Raw genomic sequence first — 26,226 nt, 5'->3', positions numbered from 1 at the left:
TTATTTTTCATGTAAAATACAAGAAAATTTAATTTTTTAGGCGGTATCCCAATTTGCCTCCAAAAAATGAAATTTATTTTTCAACAGTATCCCATTTTACCCCTTCTTCGCTTATATATGTATACTTCATAAATATACAATTAATTTAAATAAAAAAATGTATCGAGTAAAAAAATTTTAAATTTCGCGCGCTAGTTTTACCAACGGAAAGAAAAAAATTCAAGCATTCGAACCAACATAATAAAAATCTAACAATGACTGCTGGTAAATTAATGTAATCAATGGCTTGGCATATGTCAAAAAATTAGTTTCTAAAAATAAATAATCAAATGAACAACAAATAATCAGTGAGTAAAAGCTGCGAAACAGTCAGTGTGTCGATTGGTTAAAACAAAGTATCAACTGTCACTGACGACACCAGAAGAACGAAATAAACGTCAATAAAATGAAGTGTCAGTGATGCGTTTAAAGGGGAAAAATGACACAAAGTCATTTCATAGCGTCTATAAGATGCTTTCTCGTATATGTAGTGAGTTAATTAATTGATTTATTTTTTTTACATATATTTATATATCCATATATACCAGACCATGTTTAAATATCAGTATAATGTACGTGTATTTTTATTTTTACTCCGATTTCCAGTTAAATAAATTATCAGCTGGGCGTTTGCTGTATAATTTAATTAGATGATGCTAATAATTGAATTAAAATTGCAGGGGCTGTGGACAAGGGTCAGCTGGACGGTTTAATGTCAGATGGACGCGTGCAGCCTCTAAAAAGTGGTCATAATTCCCAGACAATGGGTTTCGCATCTCAAACAATGAGACAGACTGATGTCAATACGGGTAAAGTATATCCAGTAGATAGTTATCAGTCATTGAGACAACGACAACAAGCTAATGATGTACCTGGTAAAGTATTTACGGCTGGACAGTACGCGAGTAAGGTACTGAGACACCTGAATGACCAGCGACTGAAGAACCAGTTCAGCGACGTGGGTTTAGTCGCTGGTGACAACGTCATCAGAGCACACAGATCAGTGCTGGCTGCTGGCAGCGCTTATTTCAATGCCATGTTCACTGGCGGTCTTGTTGAGGAGCAGCAGGAACTGGTGGAAATCCACGCGATTTCTCCAAACATACTGGCGCTCCTTGTCGACTTTATTTACACGGGTAATGTCGATATCACACAGGACAATGTGCAGGAACTGTTTGCCGCTGCTGATATGTTTGAATTGGACGAAGTCGTCGCAGGATGTATCTCTTATCTCCAGCAACAGCTGCATTATTCTAACGCCCTTGGAATTTATCGGTAAGTGGAGATGATGAATTTTGTTGGGGTTCCAGCTAATTAATTTTTTTTTTGTTTATTAAGATTTGCTGAAGCGCACAATCGAATAGATTTAATGGAGACTGCCTTACGTTTCATCGAAGTCAATTTTCCTCAAGTGTCACAGGAAGAAGAGTTTCTTGATTTACCTAAGGAATATCTCGTTCATTTTCTCAGTAGTGAATACATTCATGTTGATACTGAATTTCAGGTCATTATTCTTTTTTTTTTTTTTTTTGTCTATTAAAACTCAATTGTTGTTAATTAATTTTAATCAACTTCAATTAAAATACTTGAGAATTTTATCTGTTTATATCTGATAAATTTTTTTGAATTTTTAAATTTTGACTGCCCGCCACTTTTTAAAAATTTTCAATGACTCTTCATGAGTATTGAAATTTTTTAAATTAATTATAAAAAACTATCGGTCAATTAACTGACAATAATTTTCGCCATTTAAAATAAAACAAAAAGTTTTTCAAATTATAATGAAATGTCAGACAGATCAGGAATTAAATAATTAAATAAAGCGGCATGAGAGTGTCCATTAAAGTTGAATGTAAAAATAAATTAAAGTATAATTTTTAGGTCTTCCAAGCTGCCTACAACTGGATAACACACGACATAACGTCACGGCGTTGCTACGTATTTGAAATACTCGGTCACATAAGACTGCGTCTGTGCTCATTAACCCGTTTAGAGTCAGTAATAATTGATTGCAAAGACGCGAGTTTAATAGTCGCTCTGAGATCAATACAAAAAGACCTGGTGTCCAACAAAGGATGTCTCGTGCCCCTGAGAGCGCAACCACGTCTCTGCGCCAAGAAAAATATCCTGGTGATCGGTGGGTCCAAGCGAGAGCACACTTCCGACAGCTGGGCCCGGGACGCAGAGAGTACCTATGAGACGATTGAAAAATACGACACGTTCACCGGTCAGTGGAGCGAAGTCGCACCATGTGGGATTGGGAGAATTTTACCCGGAGTGGCTCTTCTTGATGGCAAAGTCTACGTCGTAGGAGGGGAACTCGAGTCCTGCATCATCGCCAACGGGGAGTGCTACGACCCACGTGACAACGTCTGGAGTTCGATTGCATGCATGATTGAAGCACGTTGCGAGTTTGGTCTCTGCGAGCTCGACAACTGTCTCTACGCCGTCGGGGGCTGGGTCGGCGAAGACATTGGAGGCACCATTGAGACTTATGATCCCATTAGCAATACTTGGTCCCTGCACGGCGAACTTCCCGAGCCACGTTTCAGTATGGGTGTTGTCGCGTATGAAGGGTTGATTTATATTGTCGGTGGTTGCACGCACGAAAGCCGACACCGTCAAGATGTTATGAGTTATAATCCCGTTACAAGAGAATGGAATTATCTTGCGCCCATGCTAACACCACGTTCGCAAATGGGAATTACTATATTAGATGGTTATATATATGTTGTAGGCGGCATGAATAAGAATCAAGAGGTACTCACGTCTGTTGAACGTTACTCATTTGAAAAGGTAATTACTTTTTTTTTAATTTAGCTAATTTATTTTTTAATTTCATGATACTGAAGTCAGCCGACGTTTAGTAATTTTTGAATTTTTTTTTAAAAACGGCATCATGGAAAAAAAATGTTTCAAAAAATTGCACTTATAGATTTTTTAATTTTCTACATGTGCATTTTTTTATTTTTTTTATTTTTAACTGATTATTAAAACCAAAATAAAATTTAAACTAGGCCTTTAAATAAAATTTCAAAATTTGAATTTTTCCCGCGTAATTTAAAATCTGTAGTTTAAAAAAATAACTAAAGTGAAAATAATTATTTAAATAAAATAATTTCAGAATAAATGGACAGCAGTGGCACCAATGAACATGGGCCGTTCTTATCCAGCAGTAGCCGCAGCAGATGGACGTTTATACGTAATAGGAGGTGACCAATCGTGCGAAATAAATTTTTATCGAACTCAAATAACAATTTCTACTGTCGAGAGTTATGATCCCACTTCAAATAAATGGAGCGAATGCGCATCGCTGCCAACAAGTCGTGGCGAAGCTGCAGCAATAATCGCACCCTTCTGATCCTGTCTTTTACTTTAAAAAAAAATATCATTTAACTTCAACTAATCATTTTTTTTTCAATTTAATCACATAATTTAAATAATCGCGAATAAATTATTATTTGTTTTATAAAGTTCGATAGTTATTAAGTCTTCAGCACTCCCGCTTTTCGGCGCTGCAGCGACCGCGAAATTTGAAAACTTTGTGAGCAAAATGCTTATAGCGGGAGTGCTTGCGGGTTAATTTGAAAATCATGATAAATAAAATTTTAAAAAACTGTTATAAATAATAATAATGATATATTTTATTTATTATTATTTAATTGTTGCTAAATGGCCTTTGTATTAATTCGTTGGCTATCAAATAATAATAATATTAAATCATATCTTCAATCAGCTTAAGTGTTATTTAAATAATAAATTTATAAATAACTGACTAATTATGTAAACTCGTCCAAAGAGCAAGTGGATGTTAATTATAAATACTAATAAATGTACAGCTAACGACATAACCAATGGAATTGCACTTGTGTGCTCATCGATACTCAAAGCAACTAAAAAATTAATTATTTGTCATACACCATTTAAAAATAATTATAAATAAATATAATGTAATAGTTGTTACTTTAAAAAAATCTATCAAGATATATAATATATGTCATACCATTTTTATACAAAAAATATCACCGATGCATCGATTCGTAAAATAAAGTCCACAATTTACTAATATAATTATTTAATAATTAATACAATAAATTGTTATGCTAAACAATAATTAAAATTAAAACGAATCATTGGAATGAATTATTGTAATATGTAATTATATATAAATATATTAATAGATATTATTAAAATATAACAATCCACGATATTATACAAAATGGACGTTTTACACATGTATCACCACAAATTATTTTTTTTGTTTAAATAAATCTCTGCGTAAAAAAAAATTTGTTTTTATTTACGAAACTGAAAGTACCAGACGTCAGACAATTTTTTTTTTTTAATAAAAAAGTTCACCTGTGAGTAAAATAAAATTTTTCAAACATCTACACATTGGTATATTATCTACCAAGGGAGGAAAGTAGGACATTCCAACTCGGGTGCATAATTGCCTATCCTAGCCGAAGGTGGGGATGACAAACACGCGGATAGAGATGTCGTACATTTTTCCATGGTGTGTTTACAATTTTTCACCACCTGCACCGGAAATTCAAATTCCCGCTTTATTTAAAGGGAAGAAAATCGGTCTTTCCTTTCAGGACAAAACAAGTGATAACGCGCATGCGCATTTTTTTCCTTAAAGATAAAAATTCAAACTTTCAGGCGCAGGCTTAGTGAAAAATCTTATTAGCCAATTACACACGGGTTTGAATGTCCTACTTTTCCCTCTTGGTGTGTAATATACTAATTACCATACCTGCACCGGAAGTTCAAATTCCTGCGCTGTACGGGGAAGAAAGTCGGTCTTTTCTTTTCTTTTCTAGCACCTGCGCTATTCTTCCCACAAATAACGGCGAAAATTCAAACTTTCAGGTGCAGGTCTGGAAGAAATCGTAAACGTTTCCATCCTAGGTATATAATATACTAATTTAATGTCTGCTACTCAGTCTTATTAATTGTCTGATACCGAAAGTAGCAGACATCAGAAAATTTTTTAAATTTAATAGACAAATTACCTGTAAGTAAAATAAATTTCCAAACATCCACTAAATTTTTTATATGAAATTTAAAAATTTTATTTTATTTATTTAAAAGAAATGAACTTTCTAAGTGTCTGCAACTCTCAGTGTCATACCTAAATTGCTATTTCAGTTTTGGAGTTTCTCGGAGTAGTTCGTCGATGTGGAAAAAAGGTGACCATTATCGTGAATTCTGTGACGAAGGATACTTAGTTGGATATTTACGATGAGCTTTTCAAATCTACGAGGATTTGTTTTGTAAGTATTACGTAACTTTGATACGAGGATCGACCAGCATGCTCGTACCTTCTTAATATAAGAGTCTTCAAGTTTCGGTAGAATGGCATTGAGCCGACAAATTTCATCTCGACGTACATTATCAGTGTCTGTCTCTATTACTTGGGTTGTTGATATTGATGTCAGATTATCAGGTGATTTGAATTCACCTTGTGCGTTGCGATAACCCGGATAACCGAGTTCGCGATCTCGTTTCCAGGTTATCTGGTAATATGTTATTATATCTTCTATTAAATTTGTCAGATACACAAGTGACTGATGCTCAGCACAATTATTATTGCACTCATAATTATCATAATTTTGATTTTTTTTAAATTTATTTTTCAATGATTTTTCAATTTGATTTTTTTTACGTGACATCGCCGGAATTTTTAATTTTTATTTTCTTGTTTCCGATTTATTAATAAATATGTCAGAGAAATTAAAAATTCTGTCGTATATAAAAAAAATGATAAAAAAAAAAAATAAGCGGCAATGACAGTAATTATAAAATTTATCAGTCATTTCCGCGTGTGTCATCGACTGTCAATTTAAAATGTTCATATATTTATTTATCATACGTGAGAATTAATTGGTTTGAAGAAAACAACGATGGGATTTATGAAGAAGAAAATTACATGATGCAAAATAATTCGCGGGTAATCAATGAATCATTTAAAAAATTAATTATTATTTATTTTTAACTTTTGCAAGGTAACATTTATTTTATTTTCATCATTTTTTATGAATTTATTAATCTTATTATTATTATTTAAGTAAATTTAATCGGGTAATGTAAATAAATTTAATTATTTAATCGTTATCTCTTTCTCTTAAGTCTATTTTTATTTGAATTTACTCACGTACGCCGCGATTGTTTATAAATAAATTGCGCGAAATTTAAATTGTAAATAAATTAGTGTAAATTTTTTTAAAATACGCGAAAATAATAAAAGTACTGCAAGGATAAGAGTAGGATAAGACGCATTAATTCCGCGAAAAAAATTATTTTTTAAAAAAACTTTTAATTAATTTGTAGCTGATCTAAGCGTATCTTTGTTTACTTTCAATTATCTATTGAATGATTTTCCTGTTTACTTATTAGTTAGATAATTTGATAAATATTTTTTTTTTTTTTTTTTTTTTTTTATAAGACCGGAAGCTTTGGAAATAATTTTATTTAATAAAATAATCAAGGATTTTATCTTTAAAAATAAGTTTAATTTTAATGGCGGGAACTTTATTTAAATTTAAATAAATTAAATTTTAGTTTTGTTTTTTTGAATTTTTTTCGGATGGAAGTAAAAAAAAAAATTAAATTTGTGGCTGCATTAAAAATTGAAAGTTCTAGAAGTTAAGCGGCCGGTGAACTTTTGAATTTTTTTTTTATGGGAGTAAATAAAAAAAAGAGATTGAAGTTTTAACTACAAGTTTAGATAAATATTTTTAAATATTTATTGGCCATTAAAAATAAAATTTTATTTATTTGTCTATATATATAAAGTGCAGTTTTTTTTTTGACAATTTAAAAACTACTAAATTTTTTATTAAAATTTCATCATTCGACGCAACCGCTCCGAGATTATTGATGATTCACGCACGTTCTATAGTTTTTTTTATTAGCTTCTATAAACATTTATTCAAACAATTAATTTTTTTTTTTAACATAAAAAAGAAAGTTATCGTAAGTAATTTATTTATTTTCAATGATTTTTATTTTTAACCAAAATTTTTAGCGAAACCATAAATTTTTGAAAAAAATGTTTCAAATAAAAGTTGTAGAAAATTTAATTTCCTACAAAAAAGCTTATATGACTTATCAACGTATCTCTAATAGTTTTTAAATTATAGAACAAATGAATAACTAATTTGAAATAGTAAAATTTAATTTTTTACTTTATGTTGTAATTGCATTAAAAAAATTAAATTTACATAAAAATGTCAAGAGACCTTTTTTGTAGAGAATTTAATTTGCTATCAATGTGTTTCTATACATTTTTATCATATCTTTGTTAGTTTAGTCATAATTTTTATTTTTTCACACGAACCTTCAAATGTAAATTTAAAAATTAGTAATAAAAATAAATTTTTTTTTTTTTTTAATTAAATTAGTAATAAAAATAATTTTTTTTTTTTTTAATTAAATTAGTATCCTATTCAGTTCAAAAAAAATTATCTCCGTACATTAATTTTTTATAAACTGTTAAAAATTAGTAAAAAAAAATGATAAAATTTTTGGCGCGAAAACTTGAAAAGATTGTAATTTTAAAAACAGTAGCAAAATAATGAAATATAAATGTTAGTATATTCAGTAATAAATTTTGAATAATCAATCAAGTAGTAAAGTTAATTTGTACAAGTGATCGAGTGATTAGTTATCAGAGTAAGCAATAAGACAGATCGATCGGGTTGTGAGTCAAGGAAGAGCTATTAAGATCCGTTTCGCCAAGTGGATAGACATTCATGTACTGCGTATAATCCGTAACGGAGGTATAGAGTATAACGACGAGATGAGCTTTAGTCTTTAACTCGATGGATTTAAAAGACGGAGACTTACGATATAAACTAAAGTTAAAGTGAGAGAGATAATTTACCGTAACCATATTATCTCACAAGTGATCTTGTGCAAAACAGATTTCTGGGTTATAGTTCCTTCTAGTCCCGTGGGTCAGTCACGTCATCCTTGAAGTAAATGAGAAGTTGGACCAGATGAATAAGCTACATCTTGAACTAAAGCTACAGCTAAACTTACAAGGAGAGGCGAGAAACATTAACCCTCACCTCATTTATAACTTGCCCTTTACTTTGCTTTTACTTTATCGCTTCATCTTTAAAACCATCCTCATCCTCATCCTCATCCTCATCTACGTCCACGTCCTACAATATCACTATCACTATTATTATTATTATTACTGTTATTGTTATTGTTATTTGTTACTTAGTTATAGTACTTAATTTAAAGACTTTTCATTTTAATTTTTCAGATGAGTTTTTCTACTACAGATTTTTTTTACCTAAAGTTAAATGAAGAAAAAAAATCTCTGGCAAAAAAAGAAAATGAGAAATAATTAAATTTATACTGAAAAAAATCGAATTCTTGGTGCAAAAAAATTTTACTTGTCCCAAGATAATTTTTACATATCCTAAGAAATTTTTTTGGTGAACCGATTTAATAAATTTTGAAAATTGAACTTTACCAATTTGAACTTTGGGAAATTTGAACTTTGGCGATTTTAACTTTGACAATTTGAACTTTCCTTTTTTCTTAGGTTTTGTAAATTTGAATATTTGAAAATTTGAATATTTTATATGTTCACGCACACAAAATCTGAGAAAAAAAATTAAGTTCAAATTTGAAAAAGTTCAAATTGTCAAAGTTCAAATTCTCAAATTTCTGTAGGTATGGAACCCTTTTGACTAGATTGTAGTAAAATCTCAAAACTATCATTTTTTTATTAAAAGTTTTCTATTCAAAACCCCGCGTTACTGAAAATTAGTCGCCGTAAGATGGAAGGTAGCATCAAAATTAGTTTAGAATTCAGAGCTTCCGGTTTTTCCTTGAGTTCTCATATTTTTCGCATTTTAAATTGGAAACAAAAAATCCAAAGACTCAAAATTCAAATTTGTTATTTTTTTTTACCCGGGTTTTAATTGCCACTGATAACTTTTTATATAATTAACCAGTGTAAATAAATAAATATTGATGTTAAACACTGGATAAAAAATAGCTGAGGAAAATATTACCGGCAATTGAATGTAACACACAATATACTTGTGTTATGTTTGCGCAATGAGCTGGTGGATGACAAGTACAAAGAGTACATCATATCATACCATATTATACTCTATAGAATAAATGAAGTAAACTTAATGGGTAACAGATTGTTTAGTCGAGCGACAAAGCGAGTAATGTAATTTCATATAATGCAGAGTGAACAGCGGCATTATACCAGTGTATGAACGCGAGATGCCAACTACTAAGTACTTATTATAAACTCAATAAGAGGCTTAAAAAAAAATGTCTAATAATACCAACGAAAAAACAACATTGCGATGTACTTACACGGTATTATTTCATATTTATATCTAAATATATTTTTTATGTTTATTATTTTTTATCAAACTTAAACGGTGATGTATGACCATAAAATACGGTACATAGTTGAGCAAACGAATTTACGAGCCCTTGCGGAAATAGTATCCTACGACCTATACCAGTGGCAGTCACTTTCAAGCTCACTAAAAATATATATAAAAAAAAAAAAAACGACCGCCAATAATTCTGAATTTAGAAATAAAAGTATGGTCTAAAAATGAGCGGAAAACTTTTTTAACTATAAAATATGGGATTTTGAATTTATTCAAAGTACAGATAAAATAAAAAAAAAAAAAATGTCACATTATACATGGAAAAAAATAAACAAGAAAAATTTTAAATTGTACAGTAACGCGGCACTTAATTTACGAGACAATATTCTGTAGAAATTACAGTTTTATGAAATTCATATATCGGCAGTAAGTTTTACGGTTCAAAAATTTACTTTTGACTAAATTTTTCAGTGAAATTTTGAAATTATTATCAGAAACTGTAATTTTTTTTAGTTTTTCTTTTGAAAAAAAGGCGCGAAAAATTTAAACGTCAGAAAAACAAAAAAAATGAAATTTTAAGGATTGGCAGCAAATGACGGAAATTTTTTGTAAAATTTCGGGCTGCTTTTTTCTAAAAATTGGAAAAATCGCTGTAATAATCGATAAAATTGAAAAATTCGTAGATTTTCTGAGTACGGCGGAGCGTTAATCAAAAATAAATAATTCAAATTTATTTGTTAAATAATACAGATAATTAATTATTATTCGTGGACATTTGAATGCAAGAAGCTTGCCGGGATATTTATAAACTAAAAGGAGGCGAGTTGAATGGAAAATAGGTTATATTAAACGCGTAGTAATAATGCAATGCAAATCTTAGAGTTTATATGTCTGGAGAACAATACATCAGGTTGTAGATGTTATGCGGGTGTTTTAAAAGTTAGGACGCAAAGACGCAACTACTGAGCAAGAGAGAGACAAATGTATAAATATAATATAACAATGTATTTTGTGATGTATTCCGCGGCATTGAGTATACAAAACACGCCTTTAGCTAAGTCATTCATGATGGGCGCAGCAGTTTATGTCTGCTTATGGTTTCTCTTATTCCTCGTCTTTTAAACCGTTTTCTTACGGATGTGATCCACGCTTCGCTAACTATTAATTATGTTTTGTATCAACGGTAAATTTTTTAAATTACTTTTCATTTTTTAAATAAAAAATTTAAATAGAAGACTGGTAACATTTTTTTTTTTCAGAATTTTTGAATTTTATTTGAAAGTCAGGAGACACAACTCAAAATTTTTACAAGAAGGAATTTATTGGACATGGAATGTTGGAAAAAAAAATTATTTGAAATAATTCCTGATGTAAATTTTAAAAAAAGTGGGAAAAATTAAAAATATTTTTAAATAATTCAAAAAAAGCGGGAAAATTTTTTTTTCAAATTTAAAATATTTTATTTTTTTTTACTATTAGATTATTTAAAAAAATCACGTTTCCCACTTGAATATATAAATAAATTATCATATTTGTAAAATTTCCTAAAAATTTTTATACTGCGGCTGAATTTCGACTGAAAATAAAAAAATGTTAAATTTAAAATTAATCTTTTCTTAAAACATAAATGAACAGCTAAAAGATTTACCGTAGTCAGGATCAAAAATGCATTTTTCTCAACGTTAATATTTTTCCATTTTCCCGACGTTTACACAAAAAGTTTTCCATCACAAACTCACTGATAATAAATAATAAATAAATCCTTAAAAAAATTTTTTATTATTCTTATCATCTAAATGTATTTACGCATTACTAAAATGTCTTTCATGTTCGTTGTTATGATACGAAAGATATGAGACTGATAAAAAAAATATTTCAAAACCTAAATGATGATGAGTTTAATCTCCAACCAAGTTATCGATCATTCAATAATAGATTTATTAACATTATTATTATATAAATTTTATATCACGGCTGGCATTAAATTCGATAGTGCCAGGATACAGGACATAGATACACTATATATCTACATATATAAGATAACATGAGATACAAGAGATGTGATGGTGGTTTTGGTTGACTGGCTGATAGTTTGCTGTATTGCGGTACTTTTTCTTAAGTTAAGGAATGAAAGAGGAGACATGCTCGTTAGTTCCACTCGCGGCTCGTTATCTTCAGTATTATATATAAAACCATGTCAAAATATTTATATATATATCTACTGGTAATTAATCTTAATGTCAGTTTGTATTTAATTAAATAAAATAATAATTTAATTAATTATTAACTTTGATATTTATTATTATTCAAATTTATCATACTCATAAAAAAAAATATAGGGAACTTTACCTAAATATATGAGTTAAATTACTAAATTCATATTGTAAACTTGAATTCTATTGGAATTGTGTAATTTTTATTATTTGAAGGCCAATGAATATAAACTGCATTAATAAAAAAATTTGACCGAGATTCGAACCCTGGCCTGACGCGTGCGAACCCCATCTTCAGTTCTGTCTTCCGTCGGTCCAAAATGAACAAAAATCTATGAAGTAATATATATTCACATACACTAACTCTCTACCAATACTTCTAACTCTACCAATTAATAATTTGATCAATCTTTCAAAAAATTGCAAACTGTTGAATAATTTGTTAGCTGCTGTATAATTTACAAAAACTACTATAAGCAGATTGTAATTTTTGTATACTGCAATAGTAGATATATAGTAGTAGTAATAGTTCATATTTTGTAATTTTTTCTATACATTTAAGTAATAAATAGTAAAAGTATTGAGTTCATTGATTTGCAATAATTCAAAAATAAATAAAATATTTGAATATTTTCGAGACTTGTTTTCCCCGTGATATATTTATTCAGGAGTATTAGTTTAGTACTATTATATGTACATATATATGATATATATATGCCATATAAATAAAAGGAAATGAATAGTACATTGTAATTTGCGTATATGGCACACACGGGAGCAGCAAATCACGAGTTTAGCCTCTGACTTTGGTAACGATTACGATGTTTGTCCGTGTCCGTATAGTACTGGAGCTACTGGAGACTGGAGCAAGAGTATAAGAGTAGTGTGGAATAGGAAGGAAAGTTTACGTAGAGTAGAATAAACTAGAGTAGAGTAGACTAAAGTAGAATTGAGTTGAGTTGAGTTGAGCTGAGCTGAGTAGTAAAGGACGTGTTGGGCGAGACGGGTGTCTGGATGGTGTTGGGGTGTGGGTGGTGTTGGCTCGTGGTGATGGTGGTAGTGGTCGCGGTGGTAGTGGTAGAGGCAGAGGGCTACAAGTAACAAGGGGATGAGGCCGCAATAACGTTAGTCCAACGGCGTCTGATCGAGAAACCGCAGCATCCACTTCTCGGTCAAACCGCGTCTGAACCAACTTACGGTCTCAACAGAATCTCTCTGGCCCGCGGGCTTACACAATACTCGCCTCTATTACTTTACTATTTAACATATCAATGAAACTTTTTTTATATTCATTTTTAAACTGACATTTACTAGTTTTAAATTAATTCTGGGAGTTCATTAATTATTTATATGTAGGGGAAGGTCAGGCAAAATGAGACACCACTTTTTAATAAAATTTTTATTTTTTATTATTGCATAGTTTCTAAATCAAGTATGGGGTAAGTTGGTCACCTCAAATAGTCCGACAATTTTTAAATTTGTCTATGTTCATTTTAAAAAGAATTTTTTTTTTTCATTCAATTTTTTTATGAATTTTTGAAAAAAATATTTTACAACAGAATTCAAAATTTTTTTCTATTTTTCATAAAAAAAATTACTATTGCATTACTTTCAATTTTTGTAAATATAAAATTTAAAAAAAAATGTTTGTACAGTCCCTGGTTAAAATATGGGGTAAGTTGGTCACCCTAAATAATATGATTATTTTAAAAACGACCAAAAAATTATTTCATTAAATTTCTTTATAAATTTTTGAAAAAAATATTTTACAACAGAATTCAAAATTTTTTTCTATTTTTCATAAAAAAAATTACTATTGCATTACTTTCAATTTTTGTAAATATAAAATTTTAAAAAAAATATTTATCTAGTCCCTGGTTAAAATATGGGGTAAGTTGGTCACCCTAAATAATCTAATTATTTTAAAAACTTGACCAAAAAAATTTTTCATTAAATTTCTTTAAAAATTTTTGAAAAAAATATTTTACAACAGAATTCAAAATTTTTTTCTATTTTTCATAAAAAAAATTACTATTGCATTACTTTCAATTTTTGTAAATATAAAATTTAAAAAAAAATGTTTATCTAGTCCCTGGTTAAAATATGGGGTAAGTTGGTCACCCTAAATAATCTGATTGTTTTAAAAACTTGACCAAAAAAATTTTTCATTAAATTTCTTTAAAAATTTTTGAAAAAAATATTTTACAAGAGAAATCAAAATTTTTTTCTGTTTTTCATAAAAAAAATTACTATTATATTACTTTCAATTTTTGTAAATATTAAATTTAAAAAAAAATGTTTATACAGTCCCTGGTTAAAATATGGGGTAAGTTAGTCACCCTAAATAATCTGCTTTAAAAACTTGACCAAAAAAATTTTTCATTAAATTTCTTTAAAAATTTTTGAAAAAAATATTTTACAACAGAATTCAAAATTTTTTTCTATTTTTCATAAAAAAAATTACTATCACAATTTTCAATTTTAGCAAACATGAAAAACTTTTTTTGCTAAAAAACAGTGTCTTATTTTACCTCAATCCTTGTCTACTTTTTTGTCACAGGAAGTAATTCTTCAAAGGATAAGAAGTAGAGGTATAGGTAGAGTGTTAGAATCCTGTGGAATACAAAGTTTGCGAGAGAGGAAGATGTCGAATTTGGTTAAGAGAAAGAATGAAAGACAATACAAAATAATATAAGTAGACAATATATATATATTATATTATATATATAAAGTTTATAAGGGAGAGGGAATCCCGTGAGGAGAATAGTGGGAGTATAAATTGTATTTCTCTTTCTATATCTTATGCTCTTGCTCATGCTCACAGTTTTACTAGCTCTCTAGCTGCACTGTCGGCTTATCTTGGGACTTTATGTATATTACGATGCCCAAGGCAGAGACACGAGCAGTTGAACGTTGGCTAACTAGCCGAGAAGTCGCGAAGGAAAGAGCCCACGAGGCTCAGTCAGCTTCTTTTTACACAGACACTTGCTAATTTCGTTAATCATTATTATAATTATTTATTAATTGTTAATTATTTATTAAAAATAATTAAATATTTTAAATAATAAAATAGTAATGAATTTTTATCGAGTGATTAAAATGAATTATCCAAGAACTTTATAAGAAATACTCCAATTGTTAATTAAAATGCCCAGTGCAGTGTTAATTAATAAAATTGTGAATACAAATGACCTTTTTTAGTAAATAAATTATTTCAAATACAAATAGATATTTTTTAAAAATTTAAAATGTTTTTTGTGGCTTCGTCGTGTCTAATTTTTGTAATCACGATACTCATTACAACGATACCGGCTATTTTTACGTCACCTAATCCAGGTAAAAAATTTTGTTTTTTTATTAAATTTCCAAATTAAATTAATGGAACTTTTTTTGTTATTACGAAATATCTTTACACAAAATTATAAATTTTTATCGATCACTTTTATTATCATTTTTTTTCTTTCCGTTACTATTTATAGATAATCTTTATATCTTAATATATATGATTATTTATCAAGCCCACTTGTTTATCATCATTCAATCATTACTTGATATCCATCTGTATTTTATTATAGAAACAGTTGATTGATTTTAAATGTTATCTAAATAAAAAATAAAAAAAAATCTCCAAGACCTTAGACCTCAATAATTCAACATACCAAGATTTCGCGCCAGTTTCATTGCGTTGTCGCGTGATTTAAATTTATTGTTTATTACACAAACATTTAATCTACAATTATTAAATTTGAAATTTTATTTTTAAATTTTTAAATTATTATTTTTATTTAAAACATAATTTTTTTTTTTTTGCTGGATATTAATAATTTTGGAAATCCTCTTAACCTTCTTTGACACTCAAGAGCACTTGATTTCGACGTACCAATCAATATATTTTAAATTTATTAAAAATATCTGATGCAGCTAAAAATACATTTTTTTTTAATTTTAATTTAATTAATTAATTAATTTTTTTTTTTACAAAGCTGATTAAATAATTGATTTATTTATTTATTACATTATCGACTGACAAATTAATTCGTCGAGCGCACACGCGATAATATATAAATTGTAATTATATATATATATATATATATATATAATTGCGTTTAATGTCTTCGCGGGAGATTTCCGACGCGACTCGTGTTATTTATCACGCACGCGCTACTTCATACAATACAAAGTATTATACTTTACGTTTTATTTTATTCTATTCATCCTATTAATTAGACACAAGTGAATAAGAATGAGAATAAAAAAAAAATAATAGTAATAAGTAAAGAAGCTTAACGAGAGCTTGTCAATTAAAAGTTAATCAGCTGTATTAAAATGTCAACTACTCTAAATAATATTTATTAAATAATAATAATTATTATTTTTTATTTTTATTAGTCTCTAATGAACAATTTAAAATCAAGTGTTTAAATTTAAAATTTTTTAAAATTCAAATTATGACATTCAAAATTGGTCTATTTTTTTTTTACTGGTCTTATATTTTTAAATAAAAAAATTTTGAAATGTCTGTTAATAATTAGCGTTAAAAAAAATTTTATTAAAAATTTTTGTTCTGAAATTATTAAAAAAAAAAAATTAATAGAACAAGTAGCCCACATATTAGAGCACAAAAATTCAAGAAATTTTTTTTATTTATATTTTTTTATATTTTAAAGATTAACTTCGCCAAGTTATTACTCGTGGTTTGCCAACATGATATTTCCTTGCCAGAATGGCGTTTTTAGACGATTGACAAATGAAAACAAAAAGAAAATAGTGAAAAAATAAAAATATAGCAACAAAAAGAGAGAATAATGTTAGTGATAAAAATAGAAATAAAAAATATAATTGACAAGAAATAAAAAGAGTACAAGTTCGTGACGAATCTCACGGACATGAGTGCGATCGCTCTTGTTACTCCTCGTTCTGGTTCTTGAAGGTAAATCCACGTAGCAAATCCCTAACTCGCTATTCTCAAAAGGGCCATTTTTATTTTACAAAAAGTCTTTAAAAAACCGCAGTCACGAATTTACAGATTTCTTCTTTTTTTTTTTTTTCATTTCTTCTTATACCCAAAAAATCTTAAATACCATATTTTATTTTTCTTCCTTTAAAAATAAACTCATTCATATTAATTTCTTCTTCTCTTTCTTCTTTTTCTTCAGCTCCAACTCAGCACCTTGAGCTTTTTCTCCAACTTATAAAGCTTTCCTCAAAGACTTTTTTCCCACTCGATCCTTATTCTTCTTAATTTTTTTATTCTATTTCTTCTTACATCCTCTTCTCTTTAAACGTGTGATCGATTCGTTTCGCTTAATTGTCCACCGGTATCCGTTAACGACGCCGTTTTATACGTAACTTTGGCGATAAGCCAGCGTTTTCCTTAATGTAGGTCGTTGGTTATTGTGTAGAATTTTATCGCGATAAAAAGTAAACCAACACCAAATTTTAAAAAAAAATTAAATAACTAAATACTTGAAGTTAACCGCAACGCTAACTGATAAAATTCCCGCACTCATTAATCCATTGAGTTCCCACTTAGTTTTTTTTTTCCTTAATTTTCTTCATTACACAGAAAAACAAATTTTGGCGCGAAAAAATTTAAAAAATACCAATAAAATTTTTTTTTATATACTAAATTTGAACTAAACATTTTATCAGTTCAAACTTTTGCCGCGAAAATTTAAAAAACTTAATTAAATTATTACTTCTTTATCTTCATCCTTTTACGAGAAGATCATAGTCCACATAAGTCTGTAGATATAATAACTATCCATAGTACTCTCATTTTTTCTTGTCTATTATACACAGTGTACTTGGTATTTCATCTAAGGCCGAGTATGTTACCACAAAGCTAAGAGACACTTCCATAGTCAGTATATCAAGGAGCACTCGAGTCTTTTCTTTATTCAATGTCTCCTTACATTACTTTTCAGCTGCTTGCTTGTCATCGTCATCGACACTTGTTAATTTTTATGTCTTTAGTATTAAAAAAAAATTACATATACATATAAAACCCAATAACTTAAAAAGTGATGACACAAATTTAAAAATATAATTTTTGAATTTAAATTTATCATGTGGAAATATTCATATTAATTGTTCCACGCGAACAGGTGGTCCAAAATATCTTCACATTACACACGCACTCTAAAAAATTGCGGATTTAAATAAAATCCAGTTCACTCGGAAATTCAAAATTTACTCCGAATGCGGAGTGATTTTTTTTCAAACTCCAGAACTATAACGGAACAAATTTGAATTCAAATCTCAATTTTTGCAGTCTAAATACTTTTACTTAAATGTCAAATAATTAAACAATTATTCAAAAATTAATTGCATGATTGACGTTACATATTTGCTTTTACCTCGAGTGCCATTGTGCGATGGCCTTATTTTCAATTTAAAAAAAAATAGTCGCAATAAAACAAAGACAATTATTGTACCAGCAATCGAGGTAAACAACATATAAGGAAGTGTGTTAACATGCTATTTTTATTATTTGTTTACTAGTAAATGATTTCATAGCTAATGATCAATCGAGAAAATAATTCATTTAAAATTCCCGTAAATTATTTATAATTTGTTTTTCTTCAAATAATTTAAAATAAATATTTATAATTTACTCGATTTCATTATAAATTATTTACGAATAAAAAAACAGCGAAAAAAATTTTTCACTTTCGAAGACTTATAGAATATTTAAATAAATATCAAAATTATCCTTAACACCATTAAAAATTTAACATAATTAACAACACGTATCTCTTATATATGAATCCCGCATAATTCTTATCATGCATTACACATAATGTAAATTAATATTTAAAACGTAAATAATAATTATGCAACCGTCAAGGTTGAAGACTAGACCTAATCTTTCGCCTTTCTCAGGTGATACTGTTAGCTAATTTTATGTAATGCTTTACAACAACAACAATCTGAAAAAAAAAATCATAATTATAATGATAATTATAAGGATGTTAGTTTAAACGTTTGTTGATGATCTCCGTGAGAAAACACTCGGATATTCAACTTGCAATTATTAACATCTGGAAAGATCCGGGTCAGCTTTTATCATATAAATATATATTTACTTTTGATATCAATTCATATATATATATATATACCTGACACAATGTTTGCGACAAAATTTGTTCATATGTCTCTTGTCTGCATATAGGGTTTGACAAAAGTCGATTCCCACTTTACATATATTGTATATAATATATTTGATATATAATATATATGTATATGTATGTGGAAGTCTGGTTGATCGCGTTTGTCACCAGAAATAGATGTTGGTTATGAGGGTATTTCGGGCCAATAATACAATATCTATCATACATGTCACACATGTACATCTATTCAATGTCTATTTATATACACATATTACAGAACCCGGGGCAAAATGAGGTATATTTCTGGTAAATGTCCGAGAAAATGAGACATCATTTTTTGAGACAAAGAAAATTGTTTTCTTGTATTTTATTTTAAAATACTCAGTTTGTAGAAAAAATATGACATGATCAGTCGGGACAGTTAGGCCTATTTAAAATTTTTTGTATTTATAATCCTAGCCTTTTTTAATTAAGAATCAGCTCCTAGTTTTCAATTAAATGATTTACAGAACGAACACAAATTTTTTTTTTCAATGAAAACTAAAACTTGACTGAGGTAAAGTAGGTCGGAAAAAAAAAAGATTCAAATTTCCCGCGCTGTCCGGACTGATCAACTTACCCGTATTTTTCTATGAACTATACTATTTTTAAACAAAACAAGAATTTTTACTGAAAACTAAAAATTTTGAATTTCCCGCGCTGTATACTGATCAACTTGCCCCATATTTTTCTATGAACTATGACAGCATTTTTAAATAAAAAGAAAATGCTTCTTTGTCTTTAAAAGTGTCATTTTACGCGGAGTTCCCCTATACATATACATATACATGTATATTAAATTTATACATACATATATTTATATAGATACTGAGACTTTGATCACTGATGATTGGTATGTCTAAATTATTAACATAAATGATGATTAGTAATCACGCGGCGTTGATCACATCACACATTTTTTTATTTTAAACACCATGTGACTTTTATACCTTTACTACGACTCGCAAGATATATATAATGCGTATATAAGATTAAATATTAAATGTAAAATATATGTATATATATATGGATGAAATTTTTATGTACAAGTAAATGGTACGCGAATATTTTATCAGTCGTGACATCGTGACTTGGTGGACAAACTCAATGGAGTCATGCGCTTCCTCATTTCTTAAAACCTGATCTGTGAATAAGAAATTCGTGACTTCATCTTCTTAGTGGCGGATATGATGCTACTGGTACATATTTCACTAGTATGATGGGGAATCAACGGAAGAACCGGTATAGGCGATGAATATTATATGAATTATGAATATAATATTATTGAAAAGATATAAAAGGATATATATCGGGCGAGACATTTTAATTTACACATTTATTTTTTGCTTTACTCGTAATTATTTCCAAGGTTGCGGATATTTATTTACTAGATTTCAAGATTTTATCAGTAATTTGGAAACATAAAATAAATTTTCGAATTTATTTTTATTTGAATTTTAATTTTAAGTGAAATTTGAAATTGTATGTTATAATTATGAAAATTTTAATTTTAATCTTGGATCTTAATTAAAAGTGTAAGGGCTCTAATTGTAGGTAATTGAATTCTGTTCAAGTTTACACGAAGATAAATATTTGCTAGTTGTAAATTTAATATTTTTATAATTAAAACTTGAAATTTTTCTTTAGATTGAAGTACAAAAAATTTTAATTTTTTTTAAATTTAACTTCAATAAATTTTTTAAATTTTATATCCAGATTTTGTAATTTAATTTTCAAAATTGAAGTCAAAATTGTTTTTTCCACTTTTTCTATTTGCAAAAAAAGTTTTAAATGATTAAAAAATGTAAATTGCCCGTACTCAACTTTTACCTCTCATTTTATTTGAATATAATTAATAAATAAATTATTATTATAACAAGCCTTGAGATAACTTTTTTTGTTATTTGCATAAATAAATTTTTGATAAATTTTATTGACAAAAAAATCTAAGAATACAAGCCCGCGCATTTAAATAATTTAAATATTTAAAAAATTAACAAATAAAAATTTAAATTATCTATTTTTCGCGGCTTAATTCTCGATATGTAATAAAATATCAGTCAGAGGTTACAAAACTTCAAATGTAAAATAATTACAGTAAAAAAAATTAAACAAATAAAAAATTAAAAAAATACTATAACTAGTATCTTCATCTCAGAATGTAATTGTTGGCTCCAATTGCGTTGAGTTACTGTACTATGTACTCAACCATGTAGTACGTGACTTGTTACACGTGCCATTACATGTACAACTTTGTAAAGTGATCGTTATAGAACCCATTACGTAATAATAACAATAATAATAATAATAATAATAATAATAATAATAATAATAATAATAATAATAATAATAATAATAATAATAATAATAATAATAATACAGTACTATGTATTTAAAGTATTAGTATCTGTACTTATAATTTTTTCTATTTTCTTTCCCTAAAAACGAGGTCAAGATCGATCACTAATATATTCATTATTTCGTCATAGATTTTTTTATCTATCAATTAAGTCTTTTTTTTTGTCCAGTACACGAATGAATTTCATTATTTTAGTAACCAACAATTACCATTAAAAAGAAAAAAAATTATCAGCAATAATTACTACTCAATATAATGAATGAAGAAATAATTTTTATTTTTAAATTCCACCGATAAATAAAATAAATAAAATATAAACTATCGGGCATTACTTTATTTAAAATTTATTAGTCTTAAATATTTATTTATCATGAGTCAGTAAACAGTCATTTGGTGACAATGTAATGATCGATAAATTCGAATATCGAAAATAAATACAAGTGGAATTTATATAGAAATACAAATATAATTATTTGTATATCTGGAGATAGTGAGGTGATAAAAATATAAATGACTAATGGAAAAAATACAAATTGGGAAATTAAAGTTTAATTGTCAGTGAGAGTAGATGGATTTAAATATTTAAATTTATTTCGATGGGTTAAAGTGAATTGTATGTGTACTTGAAAACGTTTTCATAAATTTTTCTTGAATTTTTTTATAGTCATATCGCAAGCTTGCTTATTTGTACTTTATCTTTTTCATCTTGTCTTATAGCACCTGGTTTTCTTTATACCGACAAGACTATTGCAACTTGATCTAGTTTCTTTAAGCTGGAAATATTCATATTTTGTAATTCCACTTGGCCCAAGTGTACGGTGGATGAAAAAAATTTATATCAATATATTTTATTTTTATTTATCGGTAGTAAATTTTATTTTATTTTTTTTTTTTAATTTATTTAAATAACTTTTATATAAATTTAATTTAAAAAACTTATTAAAATAAATTATAAAAATTTTTATTTGAATTTCGACTTAAAATTATTTATTTAAATTAAACAAAAAAAAATATTTAAATTTAAAAATAATTTATATTACTCATAAATCCAAAGCTAATAATAGTAATTACTCACGATAATTTATTTCTTTTATTACCAACAATATTTCAACAACACAAATGCTTATTAAGTAAATTAAACTGCTTACTTTCAGTAATTTAATTGCTCACAAAACCAGAATATCTATCGTTAAATTACCCAGAAATATAATTTAACATCCATACTGTCTATTGCCACAGCTAATATCTTCAGTAATTCAAAATAAAAAAACCAATTCCTTTCATAATTACATACTACGTAATTACTATTACAATAACTGCGCTATCATTAAATTTAAACCAAACAATTGACCGGTTTATGAATTCGGACAAACAAAATTACAAACATTTAATTTGATTACCCAGCGATTAATTAGCAAAAACTAAACAGCATCGAATTACCCCGTAATTAAATACCTAATGAGTTATCAGTGACTGTAATTAATATAAATTATTGTAGAAATTTCAGAGTTGATCAATAAAAAATTTTTCCCGCGAATTTAAATTTAAAAAAAATTTAAATTTGATAATAAATTAAAATTACAGATTATCTGCACAGTTTAGCCAACTACGACTTCCCCGATTTTGGAAGAAAGTCACCGAGAACGAATGAAAGTAATCAAGTATCTCAAAGATATGAATCAAAGGCCAATGAATCACCTCAAGAAGAGCAAACAATGTACGTCATTGAATTTGAGTCGGAGCCACGAGAAAGGGGAATGGACAATGGAAGTAAAGACAGTGATCATGATTTAGGTGAGGTATAATAAAACAAAACCTCTGAACACATTAATTATCATACTGATAGCTAATTATCTCACTGCTCCCAACATTTTTCTTTCCCTCATAAAAGTAAACAAGAAGGAAAAGAAAAAAAATAATTCTCATATAAATCCACAAGAGTCAAGACTCTTGAGCAACAGAAGGTTCTGGTTTTCGAACCGCTTCACCAAGAGCAACTCTTAGTGAGTGTAAAAACTGGTTCGTTGTATATATAATTGTCCATACAACCGACAACCGACCAGACGATTCGACTATTTTTAAAGTTTGCTCACCAGTCTTTAATAAAAAGAATGAAATATAAATTTTCTACGCATCCCGTGTATACTTCAAACATTATCATATTTTTTTTATTCATGTTTATTAAAAGAAAAAAAAAAAAAACCAGTTTCGCTTCTTTAAATTTTTAAATTCATTTTTCCTACGCATAAACTGAGGTCAGGGTTCTGTATTTTTAAAAAAAATATGCTAATTATAAAAATTGTAATGATACTAAAGTTAGCCGTCGTTTAATAACTTTATAATTTTTTTTTAAACGATAAATTATAAAAAAAATATTTGGAAAAAATACACCTGTAGTTTTTAAAATTTTCTACATGTGCATATTTTTATTTTTTGTTTTTTTTGTAATCGACTTGTAAAAAAATGAATATGTAGAAATTTAAAAAACTTATCGGTGCAATTTTTGAATTTTTTTATTTTTTATTATTTATCGTTTAGAAAAAGATAAAAAAATAAATGGCGGACTTGAGTATCATAAAATATAAAGAATTTAAAAAATAAAACAAAATATTTTGATTGCAGACATAGACAAACACAGTCCATTGGACCCTTGGTCAATAGTCTGGTACATTGGATCCTTTGGTGGATTGGTAGCATTTTTTCTGATAGTTAGTTGCTCCGAATGGTGCTGCAGACGTGGTGCACGTACACTTGGTACACCTTATGGTGTACCACGCACAGGCGAGCCTGTTAATTCTAGTCGCGGTGTTACTGAGACACCACCTCCGCCTTATCATCTATTTGCACCGCCTCCATACGATTCCGTAAACTACGCTGACCTAGTGGACAAAGCTTCGGGCGAGAAGTTGAATATTTACGTCATCTCAGTGCCAGTTCAATCTAATATTCCTGTACAGCCACAGACAGCGTAGGATTTGTATATTTAATATCAGTAATCATCATTACTTATGATTTATTTTATTTATCGGTCTGAAATAATGGAAATTTAAATTTAAATATTTTTTTTTATTTTCATTTAAATTATTGACCTGCGAGGATTTAATCTGGACAAAATTTGAAATAATTGTACATATTTTTAATTATTAATTAGATTTCGAATGTTTCAATTCATTTGAAATTTTATACTTTTAAAAATATTTTCAATTTTCAAGTAATTATGACAATTATTTCCATGACGGAGTTAATTAGTTTTTGATAATTGTGAATTTATTAAAGTCTCGCTATGAAATTTCTCGAATTTAAAAACTAATTACACAAAAAAAATTAATTTGTAATTAAAATTATGGTCATTTACATATGAGCGGGAAAAAGTCAATTATTTAAATGAAACAAAAAAAAAATACATTGTAATTTAAATATAAATGACATTCATCACTTGGAAATTTAAAGTTACGTAAAAACAAATTATATAAATAAGTTAATTTATAATTTGGCTGATTTCAATTAATTTTTTAAAATTTCATTGAAAATTATCAAGTCCTCGACTACCATTACTTTTTTTTCCAATCAAGTATTTTGTCTTTATGTCAAAAAAAGCAAATGTTTTTATTTTGTATATTATTTAAAAATTTTCTTTGTAGTTGAATGTATCAGTAATTATTATTTTGAGGGAGATAGAGATAAGATAAGAAAAATAATGTGGATTTAATGCTGTCAAAAAATAGCTAGCTCGCGATGGGCGTTTAGATTATAATTAAGAATGTGTGAATAAATATATTTTGTATGAGAAAGAGAGGGAGTGAGTAAGTGAGTGAGTAAGCAGAGATGTATAATAAAAAAATAAAGAAAATAAAAATTAATAACAAGACGACGACCCCCCTATTTGGCCTCAATCTCGGATCTATCAAGGCCCCAATTGCGCCCAATTGTACAGATATATATATTTATATCACCGACTGCCATGAAAACCGCTGAAATATATATATCTATATATTGTGTATGAAGTGTATGATAAAGTCAAATAGACATATTTTTTATTAGCAATAAAATAAAAATCCGTAGATCATGAGTTTGTGTTTGTAGTGGGAATGGAATTGTAAAAGTATGCGTATGAGTGGGTGTAGATATATAAATATATGTGTGGGATAATACAATGTTATATGAGATTGTTGATAATTGAGTATGTAAAGTATAAATGTCAATTATTATTGTTCATACCATTCTATTGTTATTTATTTTTTATACTTTTTATAAATAAAATTTGTAAAATTATATGCTCGTTATTTTTTGAATCCTTTAACTATTCATTTATTTTGTGATTTTTTTTTTTTTTATTCAAAGATAGAATTAATAAATATAATTTTAAGATTACGCAGTAAAAAACGAATCGTGAAAGTGAAAAAAAACGTGTGTTAATTCTGAGTGTTAATTTTTAACACTTTTGAGTGTCAATTTAACACAGTATTTAACTTGTTTGAACTTTCACAATCGATTGATTTTTTAACATATTTACTGTTAAATCTTTATATAAAATATGTTAAAATTAATACCGACAGTCACAGAATAATTATTGGAAAATTTTTGTTTTTAACATGTGCGTGTGTAACTTTTTTTAACACATGTTAAAATAACAATAAGTGTTAAATATTAATTTTACACACGATATCTATTGATTTTAACGAATCTTTTTTTACTGTGTAAGTTTGTAAAAAATAATTATCAGATTTTAAGAAAAAATTTATTATAATTTAATTAAACTAGAGCATTAATGGACAATAAACACAAGTAAAAAACATAAAAATAAATAATAACTTTGGGAATATAAAATGACAGCTCCAACAACGCGGGAATCACAAATTTGTATGACGTCAGAAAAATGATTTAAGCACGGGGTCAAATAATAAAATATATAAAGTTGATAAAAAATTAATTTTTTTCTAGAATTTATTTTATGAAACTTCAAGTCTGATTGAAATAACTCCTGGGTGTATAAAATTACACGTATACGATCCTGGTAAATTTAACCACAGAGTAAATTAATAAATACGCGGTATCAATTTAAAAAATTTTTTTTCCGA

At 27.7% G+C, this 26,226-nt stretch overlaps 2 protein-coding genes across 3 annotated transcripts; both read left to right on the top strand.

The window, feature by feature from the left end:
• The first annotated feature begins 270 nt into the window (after positions 1 to 270).
• On the top strand, positions 271 to 4,263 carry LOC103572193 (actin-binding protein IPP). Of its 2 annotated transcripts, XM_008550677.2 has the most exons (6): positions 271 to 529; positions 720 to 848; positions 921 to 1,314; positions 1,378 to 1,543; positions 1,921 to 2,835; positions 3,164 to 4,263. In XM_008550677.2, the coding sequence occupies exons 1-6, from the start codon at positions 460 to 462 to the stop codon at positions 3,398 to 3,400; spliced, it is 1,911 nt and encodes a 636-aa protein (XP_008548899.1). In that variant the 5' UTR covers positions 271 to 459; the 3' UTR covers positions 3,401 to 4,263. The 2 variants fall into 2 exon arrangements, with proteins under 2 accessions (XP_008548899.1, XP_008548898.1); XM_008550676.2 differs by having other exon boundaries at positions 720 to 1,314; positions 3,164 to 4,262.
• A 10,246-nt stretch (positions 4,264 to 14,509) lies between these two features.
• LOC103572194 (uncharacterized) lies at positions 14,510 to 25,420 on the top strand. The gene is made up of 3 exons (XM_008550679.3): positions 14,510 to 14,974; positions 22,733 to 22,942; positions 23,771 to 25,420. The coding sequence occupies exons 1-3, from the start codon at positions 14,887 to 14,889 to the stop codon at positions 24,118 to 24,120; spliced, it is 648 nt and encodes a 215-aa protein (XP_008548901.1). The 5' UTR covers positions 14,510 to 14,886; the 3' UTR covers positions 24,121 to 25,420.
• Positions 25,421 to 26,226: the final 806 nt, after the last annotated feature.

The sequence above is a fragment of the Microplitis demolitor genome, chromosome 2 (assembly GCF_026212275.2).
Source record: "Microplitis demolitor isolate Queensland-Clemson2020A chromosome 2, iyMicDemo2.1a, whole genome shotgun sequence".
Taxonomy (NCBI): domain Eukaryota; kingdom Metazoa; phylum Arthropoda; class Insecta; order Hymenoptera; family Braconidae; genus Microplitis; species Microplitis demolitor.
The sequence above is the reverse complement of the archived record's forward strand: the minus strand, read 5'-3'. Positions and strand labels throughout refer to the sequence as shown.